The sequence below is a fragment of the Heterodontus francisci genome, chromosome 12, assembly GCF_036365525.1.
Source record: "Heterodontus francisci isolate sHetFra1 chromosome 12, sHetFra1.hap1, whole genome shotgun sequence".
In the NCBI taxonomy this organism is placed as follows: domain Eukaryota; kingdom Metazoa; phylum Chordata; class Chondrichthyes; order Heterodontiformes; family Heterodontidae; genus Heterodontus; species Heterodontus francisci.
In genome coordinates, this window is record NC_090382.1 from 12,327,371 (window position 1) to 12,339,995 (window position 12,625).

Below are 12,625 nucleotides of genomic sequence, written 5' to 3' on the forward strand. Positions count from 1 at the left end.
TACTATCACTCTCCCACAATATTAAACCATGCATGCTCCACTTCTATCAATTATTTAGATCTGGTGTAATGAGGCCGTGAGGATGGTGAATTCGTCCGACTTACCAGCCACTGACTTCAATACAAATGAACAGCTGCTGGGTTTGAATCAGGACCCAATTCCCCATCACCCTCTGTCCATATAAACTGAGATCCCAGGATCCCAGGATCCCAGGGACAGGGCTTGCTCTTGGACTGAGTTTTAATTTCATTGAAGGTTACACTGACTTTGCCATGTTTGCTCTGATGTTTGGGATCATTCTGCCTGTTTTTGCCAGCATGTGTGTGCTGATGTTGACACTTGCCTTCCATTCTCTTCCGTCCTAGTCTCTTACCTCATGGTGACGTGTGAGTAATCACCCACCAACTGCTCAGACAGCACCTCCACATGAATATCTGTGTCGTAGAACTGTTTGCCCATCTGTCGCAGCTGACCCATGGCGTAGTGAAGATATCCTTTCCGTTTACTCCTGCCACCACACAAGGATTACTCAATCAGGATCAATCAAACCCTGACCCTTCACTAATCATCCTCCTACACCAGTAACCCCTGACCCTTCACCTCCATCATCCTCCCACACCAGTAACCCCTGACCTGTCACCTCCATCATCCTCCTACACCAGTAACCCCCTGACCCTTCACCTCCATCATACTCCTACACCAGTAACCCCTGACCTGTCACCTCCATCATCCTCCTACACCAGTAACCCCTGACCCTTCACCTCCATCATCCTCCTACACCAGTAACCCCTGATCCTTCACCTCCATCATCCTCCTACACCAGTAACCCCTGACCCTTCACTTCAATCATCCTCCTACACCAGTAACCCCTGACCCTTCACCTCCAACATCCTCCTACACCAGTAGACCCCTGACCCTTCACCTCCATCATCCTCCTACACCAGTAACCCCTGACCTGTCACCTCCATCATCCTCCTACACCAGTAACCCCTGACCCTTCACCTCCATCATCCTCCTACACCAGTAACCCCTGACCCTTCATCTCCATCATCCTCCCACACCAGTAACCCCTGATCCTTCACCTCCATCATCCTCCTACACCAGTAACCCCTGAACCTTCACCTCCATCGTCCTCCTACACCAGTAACCCCTGACCCTTCACCTCCAACATCCTCCTACACCAGTAACCCCTGACCCTTCACCTCCATCATCCTCCTACACCAGTAACCCCTGACCTGTCACCTCCATCATCCTCCCACACCAGTAACCCCTGACCCTTCACCTCCATCATCCTCCCACACCAGTAACCCCTGAAACTTCACCTCCATCATCCTCCTACACCAGTAACCCCTGACCCTTCACCTCCATCATCCTTCCACACCAGTAACCCCTGAACCTTCACCTCCATCATCCTCCTACACCAGTAACCCCTGACCTGTCACCTCCATCATCCTCCTACACCAGTAACCCCTGACCCTTCATCTCCATCATCCTCCCACACCAGTAACCCCTGACCTGTCACCTCCATCATCCTCCCACACCAGTAACCCCTGATCCTTCACCTCCATCATCCTCCTACACCAGTAACCCCTGACCCTTCATCTCCATCATCCTCCCACACCAGTAACCCCTGACCTGTCACCTCCATCATCCTCCTACACCAGTAACCCCTGACCCTTCATCTCCATCATCCTCCCACACCAGTAACCCCTGACCCTTCATCTCCATCATCCTCCCACACCAGTAACCCCTGATCCTTCACCTCCATCATCCTCCTACACCAGTAACCCCTGACCCTTCACCTCCATCATCCTCCTACACCAGTAACCCCTGATCCTTCACCTCCATCATCCTCCTACACCAGTAACCCCTGACCCTCCACCCACAGGTCCATTTTCTGTCCCATTTTTTCCATGTGTATTGCTTTCTAAGAGGTGTTAGCGCTGGTACCTGTAGTGGAGAGTGACTCCTGTAGCCGACTCTTCCTGGCAGAAGAAGGTTGGGGGCTGGACCTTGGGATAGCTGAAACGCAGGTACTCATGTAAATTATCCAAACCGTTCACAAAGTCACGCACGTGTCTGCCCAGAACCTAGAGAAATGGAGAGAGAGGCATCACTGCATGGGGTGAAAACACAACACTTAATGGGAATAATATTAACAGTGAATATTGAGAGAAACATTTCTGAGCATAAGTAAACCAACACTGAATGGGAATAAAACAAAAAATAAAGATCGAAAGAACCCTGAGTGGAGAGTAAGACCAGTTTGACTGGACAAAAACCAACATGGAGACAAGCTCACCATGGAATAGAAACCTAGCACAGAATACAGAGAAAGCCATCGCTGAATATGAATAATGTTGCTGAGGGGGAGCATGTGAAATAGGAGGAGGCCAAGGATAGATCCTTGGGGAATACCAGAGGGAGTAGGAGGGGAAACCATTGATGGTGATTCTCTGGCTACGATTAGATGATAAGAATGGAACCAGATGAGAGCAGTCCCACCCAGCTGGACGACAGAGGAGAGGTGTTGGAGGAGGATGGTGTGGTGAACTGCGTCAAAGGCTGCAGACAGGTCAAGACAGGGTGAGAAGAACGAGGAGGGAATGTTTACCTTTGTCACAGTCACAAAGTATGTCCTTTGTGACTTTGATAAGAGCTGTTGGCAGGAGTGGAAACCTGATTAAATGGATTCAAACATGGAGTTCCGGAAAAGCTGGGAACAGATTATGTTCAAGGACTTTGGAGAGGAAAGGGAGGTTGGAGATGGGGGCGGTAATTTCAAGGACCGAGAATCAAGGGGTTTTTTTGAGGAGAGGGATGATGATTAAAGGAGAGAGTGACAGTACTTGAAGAGACCGTTTATAAAATAGGCTAACGTGGGGATGGGGAGGAGAAGTTGGATGGTCAGTAGTTTAGTGGGAATAGGATCAAGGGAACAGGAGGTGGGTCTCATGGACAAGGTGAACTCGAGAGGGCGCGAGAGGGATATGAGAGAAAGTGGAGGGAATTGCGAGGTCAGCGACAGGGCAGGGGAGAGCATTAGAGGATGCTTGGCCTGGTGGAACAGCAGAAGGGGTAGGGGGATGAGGCAGAGGCAGCTGATCGGATGGTGTCAATCTCAGTGACAAGGTCCATGAGTTCATTGAAACTTATTGTTGGAGGTGAGGATGGAAGAGACGGGAAAGGAGTTTCAGAATGGAGAGGGGTTTAAGAATTTCGAATGGTGAGAAAACCAATGCTGAAAGGAGAGAAAAGGCAACTCTGAATGGCCAACAACCTGAAACTGATGGCAGTGAAACTAAACAATGAAGAGATAAATCAAATCTGGAATGGAGTGAAAACCAACACAGACTGGAAACAAAACACCAACCATTGTAAAGAGAAGCAACCCCGAGGAGAAGAAAATACAAATCAGAGTGCAGAGAGAAAGCAACTCTGAATCAGCAAAAACGAAGGAATGCTGACAAAACAAATCCAGAAAGAGCCACATCCTGCATCTTACTCCACAACTGCCCTCCACGCTCCTGTCCCTCCCACCTCCTGTCCCTCCCCATCCTTCTATCTACTACTGTCCCTCTCCCGTACTATCCCTCCCTCTCCCTGTCCCTTTATCCACCACAATCCCCCTCCCTGTCCCTTTATCCACTACCGTCCCTCCCCCTGCCCCTTTTTCCACTACCGTCCCCCTCCCCGTCCCATTATCCACTACCGTCCCTCCCCCTGCCCCTTTTTCCACGACCGTCCCTCTCCCTGTCCGTTTATCCACTATCGTCCCCCTCCCTGTCCCTTTATCCACTATCGTCCCCCTCCCTGTCCCTTTATCCACTACCGTCCCTCCCCCCGCCCCTTTTCCACGACAGTCCCCCTCCCTGTCCCTTTTTCCACTACTGTACCTCTCCCTGTGCCCTTTTCCACCACCGACCCTTCCCCTGTCCCTTTATCCACTACCCTCCCTCTCCCTGCCCCTTTTTCCCCTACCGTCCCTCGCCCCGTCCCGTTATCCACTACCGTCCCTCTCCCCGTCCCTTTCTCCACTACCGTCCCTTTCTCCACTATTGTCCCTCCCCCTGTCCCTTTCTCCACTATTGTTCCTCTCCCTGTCCCTTTATCCACTATTGTCCCTCCCCCTGTCCCTTTATCCACCACCATCCCTCCCCCCTCCCGTTATCCACCACCGTCCCTCCACCTGTCCCTTTATCCATGACCGTCCCTGCCCCATCCAGTCCCTTTACACACTACGGTCCCTCTCCCTGTCCCTTTTTCCTCTACCGTCCCTCTCCATGACCCTTTATCCACGACCGACCCTCCCCCTGTCCCTTTTTCCACCACCGTCCCTCTCCCTGTCCCTTTTTCCACTACCGTCCCTCTTCCTGTCCCTTTATCCACTACCGTCCCTCTCCCCCTCCCTTTATCCACTACCGTCCCTCCCCCTGCCCCTTTTTCCACCACCGTCCCTCCCCCTGCCCCTTTTTCCACCACCGTCCCTCTCCCTGTCCCTTTTTCCACCAGCGTCCCTCTTCCTGTCCCTTTATCCACTACCGTCCCTCTCCCCGTCCCTTTATCCACTACCGTCCCTCTTCCTGTCCCCTTATCCACTACCGTCCCTCTCCCTGTACCTTTATTCACTACTGTCCCTCTTCCTGTCCCTTTATCCACTACCGTCCCACCCCCGTCCCATTATCCATGACCATCCCTGCCACATCCTGTCCCTTTCTCCAAGACCGTTCCTCCCCCTGTCCCTTTATCCAAGACCGACCCTCTCCCTGTCCCTTTCTCCAAGACCGTTCCTCCCCTTGTCCCTTTATCCAATACCGTCCCTCTCCCTGTCCCTTTATCCAAGACCGTCCCTCCCCCCGTCCCTTTATCCAAGACCGTCCCTCCCCCTGTCCCTTGATCCAAGACCGTCCCTCCCCCCGTCCCTTTATCCAAGACCGTCCCTCCCCCTGTCCCTTTATCCAAGACCGTCCCGAGGAAATAGCTGGGGCCTTAACAGATATCTTTGCAGCATCCTTAAACACGGGTGAGGTCCCGGAGGACTGGAGAATTGCTAATGTTGTCCCCTTGTTTAAGAAGGGTAGCAGGGATAATCCAGGTAATTATAGACCGATGAGCCTGACGTCAGTGGTAGGGAAGCTGCTGGAGAAGATACTGAGGGATAGGATCTATTCCCATTTGGAAGAAAATGGGCTTATCAGTGATAGGCAACATGGTTTTGTGCAGGGAAGGTCATGTCTTACCAACTTAATAGAATTCTTTGAGGAAGTGACAAAGTTGATTGATGAGGGAAGGGCTGTCGATGTCATATACATGGACTTCAGTAAGGCATTTGATAAGGTTCCCCATGGCAGGCTGATGGAGAAAGTGAAGGCGCTTGGGGTCCAAGGTGTACTAGCTAGATGGATAAAGAACTGGCTGGGCAACAGGAGACAGAGAGTAGCAGTAGAAGGGAGTTTCTCAAAATGGAGACGTGTGACCAGTGGTGTTCCACAGGGATCCGTGCTGGGACCACTGTTGTTTGTGATATACATAAATGATTTGGAGGAAAGTACAGGTGGACTGATTAGCAAGTTTGCAGACGACACTAAGATTGGTGGAGTAGCAGATAGTGAAGGGGACTGTCAGAGAATACAGCAGAATATAGATAGACTGGAGAGTTGGGCAGAGAAATGGCAGATGGAGTTCAATCAGGGCAAATGCGAGGTGATGCATTTTGGAAGATCCAATTCAAGAGTGAACTATACAGTAAATGGAAAAGTTCTGGGGAAAATTGATGTCCAGAGAGATTTGGGTGTTCAGGTCCACTGTTCCCTGAAGGTGGCAACGCAGGTAAATAGAGTGGTCAAGAAGGCATACGGCATGCTTTCCTTCATCGGACAGGGTATTGAGTACAAGAGTTGGCAGGTCATGTTACAGTTGTATAGGACTTTGGTTCGGCCACATTTGGAATACTGCGTGCAGTTCTGGTCGCCACATTACCAAAAGGATGTGGATGCTTTGGAGAGGGTGCAGAGGAGGTTCACCAGGATGTTGCCTGGTATGGAGGACGCTAGCTATGAAGAGAGGTTGAGTAGATTAGGATTATTTTCATTAGAAAGACGGAGGTTGAGGGGGGACCTGATTGAGGTGTACAAAATCATGAGAGGTATAGACAGGGTGAATAGCAAGAAGCTTTTTCCCAGAGTGGGGGATTCAATTACTAGGGGTCATGAGTTCAAAGTGAAAGGGGAAAAGTTTAGGGGGGATATGCGTGGAAGGTTCTTTACGCAGAGGGTGGTGGGTGCCTGGAACGCGTTGCCAGCGGAGGTGGTAGATGCGGGCACGATGGCGTCTTTTAAGATGTATCTAGACAGATACATGAATGGGCAGGAAGAAAAGAGATACAGAACCTGAGAAAATAGGCGACATGTTTAGAGAGAGGGTCTGGATCGGCGCAGGCTTGGAGGGCCGAAGGGCCTGTTCCTGTGCTGGAATTATCTTTGTTCTTTGTTCTCCCCCTGTCCCTTTATCCAAGATCGTCCCTCCACCTGTCCCTTTATCCAAGACCGTCCCTCCACGTGTCCCTTTATCCAAGACCGTCCCTCTAACTGTCCCTTTATCCAAGACCGTCCCTCCCCCTGTCCCTTTATCCAATACCGTCCCTCCCCCTGTCCCTTTATCCAAGACCGTCCCTCTCCCTGTCCCTTCATCCAAGACCGTCCCTCCAACTGTCCCTTTATCAAAGACAGTCCCTTCCCCTGTCCCTTTATCCAAGACCGTCCCTCTCCCTGTCCCTTTATCCAAGACCGTCCCTCTAACTGTCCCTTTATCCAAGACCGTCCCTCCCCCTGTCCCTTTATCCAAGACCGTCCCTCCCCCTGTCCCTTTATCCAAGACCGTCCCTCTAACTGTCCCTTTATCCAAGACCGTCCCTCCCACTGTCCCTTTATCCAAGACCGTCCCTCCACCTGTCCCTTTATCCAAGACCGTCCCTCTCCCTGTCCCTTTATCCAAGACTGTCCCTCTAACTGTCCCTTTATCCAAGACCGTCCCTCTCCCTTTACCTTTATCCACTACCGTCCCACCCCCTGTCCCTTTATCCAAGACCATCCCTCCCCCTGTCCCTTTATCCAAGACCGTCCCTTTCCCTGTCCCTTGATCCAAGACCGTCCCCCCCCTGTCCCGTTATCCACTACCTTCCCACCCCCTGTCCCATTATCCAAGAGCGTCCCTCTCCCTGCCCCTTTATTCACTACCGTCCCTCCCCCGTCCCCTTTCTTCACTACCGTCCCTCCCCCTGTTCCTTTCTCCACTACCGTCCCTCTCCCTGTCCCATTATCCATGACCGCCCCTGCCACATCCTGTCCCTTTATCCACTACCGTCCCTCCCCCTGACCCGTTATCCAAGACCGTCCCTCCGCCTGTCCCTTTATCCGAGACCGTCCCTCTCCCTGTCCCGTTATCCAAGACTGTCCCTCTCCCTGTCCCTTTATCCGAGACCGTCCCTCTCCCTGTCCCGTTATCCAAGACCGTCCCTCTCCCTGTCCCTTTATCCAAGACCGTCCCTCTCCCTGTCCCTTTATCCGAGAACGTCCCTCTCCCTGTCCCGTTATCCGTGACCGTCCCTCTCCCTGTCCCTTTATCCGAGAACGTCCCTCTCCCTGTCCCTTTATCCACTACCGTCCCTCTCCCTGCCCCTTTATCCACTACCATCCCTCTCCCTGTCCCTTTATCCAAGACCGTCCCTCACCCAGTAGCTTTATCCAAGACCGTCCCTCTCCCTGACCCTTTATCCAAGACCGTCCCACTCCCTGTCCCTTTATTCAAGACCGTCCCTCTCCCTGCCCCTTTATTCACTACCATCCCTCTCCCTGTCCCTTTATCCACTATTGTCCCTCTCCCTGTACCTTTATCCACTACCATTCCTCTCCCTGTCCCTTTATCCAAGACCGTCCCCCTCCCTGTCCCTTTATTCACTACCGTCCCTCTCCCTGTCCCTTTATCCACTACCGTCCCTCTCCCTGCCCCTTTATTCACTACCGTCCCTCTCCCTGTCCCTTTATCCACTATTGTCCCTCTCCCTGTCCCTTTATCCACTACCGTCCCTCTTCCTGTCCTTTTATCCAAAACCGTCCCTCTCCCTGCCCCTTTATTCACTACCGTCCCTCTCCCTGTCCCTTTATCCACTATTGTCCCTCTCCCTGTACCTTTATCCACTACCATTCCTCTCCCTGTCCCTTTATCCAAGACCGTTCCTCTCCCTTTATCCAAGACCGTCCCTCTCCCTGTCCCTTTATCCACTATTGTCCCTCTCCCTGTCCCTTTATCCACTGTTGTCCCTCTCCCTCTCCCTTTATCCACTACCGTCCCTCTCCCTGTCCCTTTATCCACTGTTGTCCCTCTCCCTGTCCCTTTATCCACTACCGTCCCTCTCCCTGTCCCTTTATCCAAGACCGTTCCTCCCCCTGCCCCTTTATTCACTACCGTCCCTCCCCCTATCCCTTTCTCCACTACCGTCCCTCTCCTTGTCCCTTTATCCACTAATGTCTCTCTCCCTATCCCTTTATCCACTCCCGTCCCTCTCCCTGTCCCTTTCTCCACTAACGTCCCTCTCCCTGTCCCTTTATCCAAGACCGTCCCTCCCCCTGTCCCTTTATCCACTACCGTCCCTCCCCTAGTCCCGTTATCCAAGACCGTCCCTCCCCCTGTCCCTTTATCCAAGACCGTCCCTCCCCCTGTCCCTTTATCCAAGACCGTCCCTTCCCCTGTCCCTTTATCCACCCGTCCCTCTCCCTGTCCCTTTATCCACTACCGTCCATCTCCCTGTCCCTTTATCCACTACCGTCCCTCTACCTGTCAGTTTATCCACTACCGTTCCTCGCCCTGCCCCTTTATCCAAAAGTGTCCCTGTCCCTGCCCTTTTATTCACTACCGTCCCTCTCCCTGCCCCTTTATTCACTACCGTCCCTCTCCCTGTCCCTTTATCCACTACCGTCCCTCTCCCTGTCCCTTTATCCAAGAGCGTCCCTCTCCCTGCCCCTTTATCCAAGAGCGTCCCTCTCCCTGCCCCTTTATTCACTACTGTCCCTCTCCCTGTCCCTTTATCCACCACCATCCCTCTCCCTGTCCCTTTATCCACCACCATCCCTCTCCCTGTCCCTTTATCCACCACCATCCCTCTCCCTGTCCCTTTCTCCAAGACCGTCCCTTTCTCTGTCCCTTTATCCACTACCGTCCCTCTCCCTGTCCCTTTATCCAAGACCGTCCCTCTCCCTGTCCCTTTGTCCAAGACCGTCCCTCTCCCTGGCCCTTTATCCAAGACCGTCCCTCCCCCCTCCCTTTATCCACGACCGTCCCTCTCCCTGTCCCTTTATCCACTACCGTCCCTGTCCCTGTCCCTTTATCCACCACCATCCCTCTCCCTGTTCCTTTATCCACGAACGTTCCTCGCCCTGCCCCTTTATCCAAGACCGTCCCTCTCCCTGTCCCTTTGTCCAAGACCGTCCCTCTCCCTGGCCCTTTATCCAAGACCGTCCCTCCCCCCTCCCTTTATCCACCACCATTCCTCTCCCTGTCCCTTAATCCAAGACCGTCCCTCTCCCTGTCCCTTAATCCAAGACCGTCTCTCCCCCTGTCCCTTTATCCACGACCGTTCCTTTCCCAACCCCTTAATCCAAGACCGTCCCTCTCCCTGTCCCTTTATCCACCACCATCCCTCTCCCTGTTCCTTTATCCACGAACGTTCCTCGCCCTGCCCCTTTATCCAAGACCGTCCCTCCCCCTGTCCCTTAATCCAAGACCGTCCATCTCCCTGTCCCTTAATCCAAGACCGTCCCTCCCCCAGTCCCTTAATCCAAGACCGTCCCTCTCCCTGTCCCTTGATCCAAGACCTTCCCTCTCCCTGTCCCTTTATCCACTATTGTCCCTCTCCCTGTACCTTTATCCACTACCGTTCCTCTCCCTGTCCCTTTATCCAAGACCGTCCCTCTCCCTGTCCCTTCATCCAAGACCGTCCCTCTAACTGTCCCTTTATCCAAGACCGTCCCTCTCCCTGTCCCTTTATCCAAGACTGTCCCTCTAACTGTCCCTTTATCCAAGACCGTCCCCCCCCTATCCCTTTATCCAAGACCGTCCCTCTCCCTGTCCCTTTATCCAAGACCGTCCCTCTCCCTTTACCTTTATCCGAGAACGTCCCTCTCCCTGTCCCGTTATCCGTGACCGTCCCTCTCCCTGTCCCTTTATCCGAGAACGTCCCTCCCCCTGACCCGTTATCCAAGACCGTCCCTCCGCCTGTCCCTTTATCCGAGACCGTCCCTCTCCCTGTCCCGTTATCCAAGACTGTCCCTCTCCCTGTCCCTTTATCCGAGACCGTCCCTCTCCCTGTCCCGTTATCCAAGACCGTCCCTCTCCCTGTCCCTTTATCCAAGACCGTCCCTCTCCCTGTCCCTTTATCCGAGAACGTCCCTCTCCCTGTCCCGTTATCCGTGACCGTCCCTCTCCCTGTCCCTTTATCCGAGAACGTCCCTCTCCCTGTCCCTTTATCCACTACCGTCCCTCTCCCTGCCCCTTTATCCACTACCGTCCCTCTCCCTGTCCCTTTATCCAAGACCGTCCCTCTCCCAGTAGCTTTATCCAAGACCGTCCCTCTCCCTGACCCTTTATCCAAGACCGTCCCTCTCCCTGTCCCTTTATTCAAGACCGTCCCTCTCCCTGCCCCTTTATTCACTACCATCCCTCCCCCTGTCCCTTTATCCACTATTGTCCCTCTCCCTGTACCTTTATCCACTACCATTCCTCTCCCTGTCCCTTTATCCAAGACCGTCCCCCTCCCTGTCCCTTTATTCACTACCGTCCCTCTCCCTGTCCCTTTATCCACTACCGTCCCTCTCCCTGCCCCTTTATTCACTACCGTCCCTCTCCCTGTCCCTTTATCCACTATTGTCCCTCTTCCTGTCCTTTTATCCAAAACCGTCCCTCTCCCTGCCCCTTTATTCACTACCGTCCCTCTCCCTGTCCCTTTATCCACTATTGTCCCTCTCCCTGTACCTTTATCCACTACCATTCCTCTCCCTGTCCCTTTATCCAAGACCGTTCCTCTCCCTTTATCCAAGACCGTCCCTCTCCCTGTCCCTTTATCCACTATTGTCCCTCTCCCTGTCCCTTTATCCACTGTTGTCCCTCTCCCTGTCCCTTTATCCACTACCGTCCCTCTCCCTGTCCCTTTATCCACTGTTGTCCCTCTCCCTGTCCCTTTATCCACTACCGTCCCTCTCCCTGTCCCTTTATCCAAGACCGTTCCTCCCCCTGCCCCTTTATTCACTACCGTCCCTCTCCCTGTCCCTTTATTCACAACCGTCCCTCCCCCTATCCCTTTCTCCACTACCGTCCCTCTCCTTGTCCCTTTATCCACTAATGTCTCTCTCCCTATCCCTTTATCCACTCCCGTCCCTCTCCCTGTCCCTTTCTCCACTAACGTCCCTCTCCCTGTCCCTTTATCCAAGACCGTCCCTCCCCATGTCCCTTTATCCATGACCGTCCCTGCCACATCCTGTCCCTTTATCCACTACCGTCCCTCCCCTAGTCCCGTTATCCAAGACCGTCCCTCCCCCTGTCCCTTTATCCAAGACCGTCCCTCCCCCTGTCCCTTTATCCAAGACCGTCCCTTCCCCTGTCCCTTTATCCACCCGTCCCTCTCCCTGTCCCTTTATCCACTACCGTCCATCTCCCTGTCCCTTTATCCACTACCGTCCCTCTACCTGTCAGTTTATCCACTACCGTTCCTCGCCCTGCCCCTTTATCCAAAAGTGTCCCTGTCCCTGCCCTTTTATTCACTACCGTCCCTCTCCCTGCCCCTTTATTCACTACCGTCCCTCTCCCTGTCCCTTTATCCACTACCGTCCCTCTCCCTGTCCCTTTATCCAAGAGCGTCCCTCTCCCTGCCCCTTTATCCAAGAGCGTCCCTCAACCTGCCCCTTTATTCACTACTGTCCCTCTCCCTGTCCCTTTATCCACCACCATCCCTCTCCCTGTCCCTTTATCCACCACCATCCCTCTCCCTGTCCCTTTATCCACCACCATCCCTCTCCCTGTCCCTTTCTCCAAGACCGTCCCTTTCTCTGTCCCTTTATCCACTACCGTCCCTCTCCCTGTCCCTTTATCCAAGACCGTCCCTCTCCCTGTCCCTTTGTCCAAGACCGTCCCTCTCCCTGGCCCTTTATCCAAGACCGTCCCTCCCCCCTCCCTTTATCCACGACCGTCCCTCTCCCTGTCCCTTTATCCACTACCGTCCCTGTCCCTGTCCCTTTATCCACCACCATCCCTCTCCCTGTTCCTTTATCCACGAACGTTCCTCGCCCTTCCCCTTTATCCAAGACCGTCCCTCTCCCTGTCCCTTTGTCCAAGACCGTCCCTCTCCCTGGCCCTTTATCCAAGACCGTCCCTCCCCCCTCCCTTTATCCACCACCATTCCTCTCCCTGTCCCTTAATCCAAGACCGTCCCTCTCCCTGTCCCTTAATCCAAGACCGTCTCTCCCCCTGTCCCTTTATCCACGACCGTTCCTTTCCCAACCCCTTAATCCAAGACCGTCCCTCTCCCTGTCCCTTTATCCACCACCATCCCTCTCCCTGTTCCTTTATCCACGAACGT

At 53.4% G+C, this 12,625-nt stretch overlaps 1 protein-coding gene across 1 annotated transcript in view; it reads right to left on the minus strand.

The window, feature by feature from the left end:
• The window catches only part of LOC137375547 (soluble guanylate cyclase 88E-like), a 425,917-nt gene that overhangs the window by 360,544 nt on the left and 52,748 nt on the right, over positions 1-12,625 (minus strand). The window contains exons 3-4 of the mRNA XM_068042889.1: positions 1,951-2,090; positions 374-508 (exon numbers count right to left, since the gene is read on the minus strand). Of these exons, the coding sequence (XP_067898990.1) occupies positions 374-508; positions 1,951-2,090 (275 nt within the window). The remainder of the gene's footprint in view (positions 1-373; positions 509-1,950; positions 2,091-12,625) is intronic.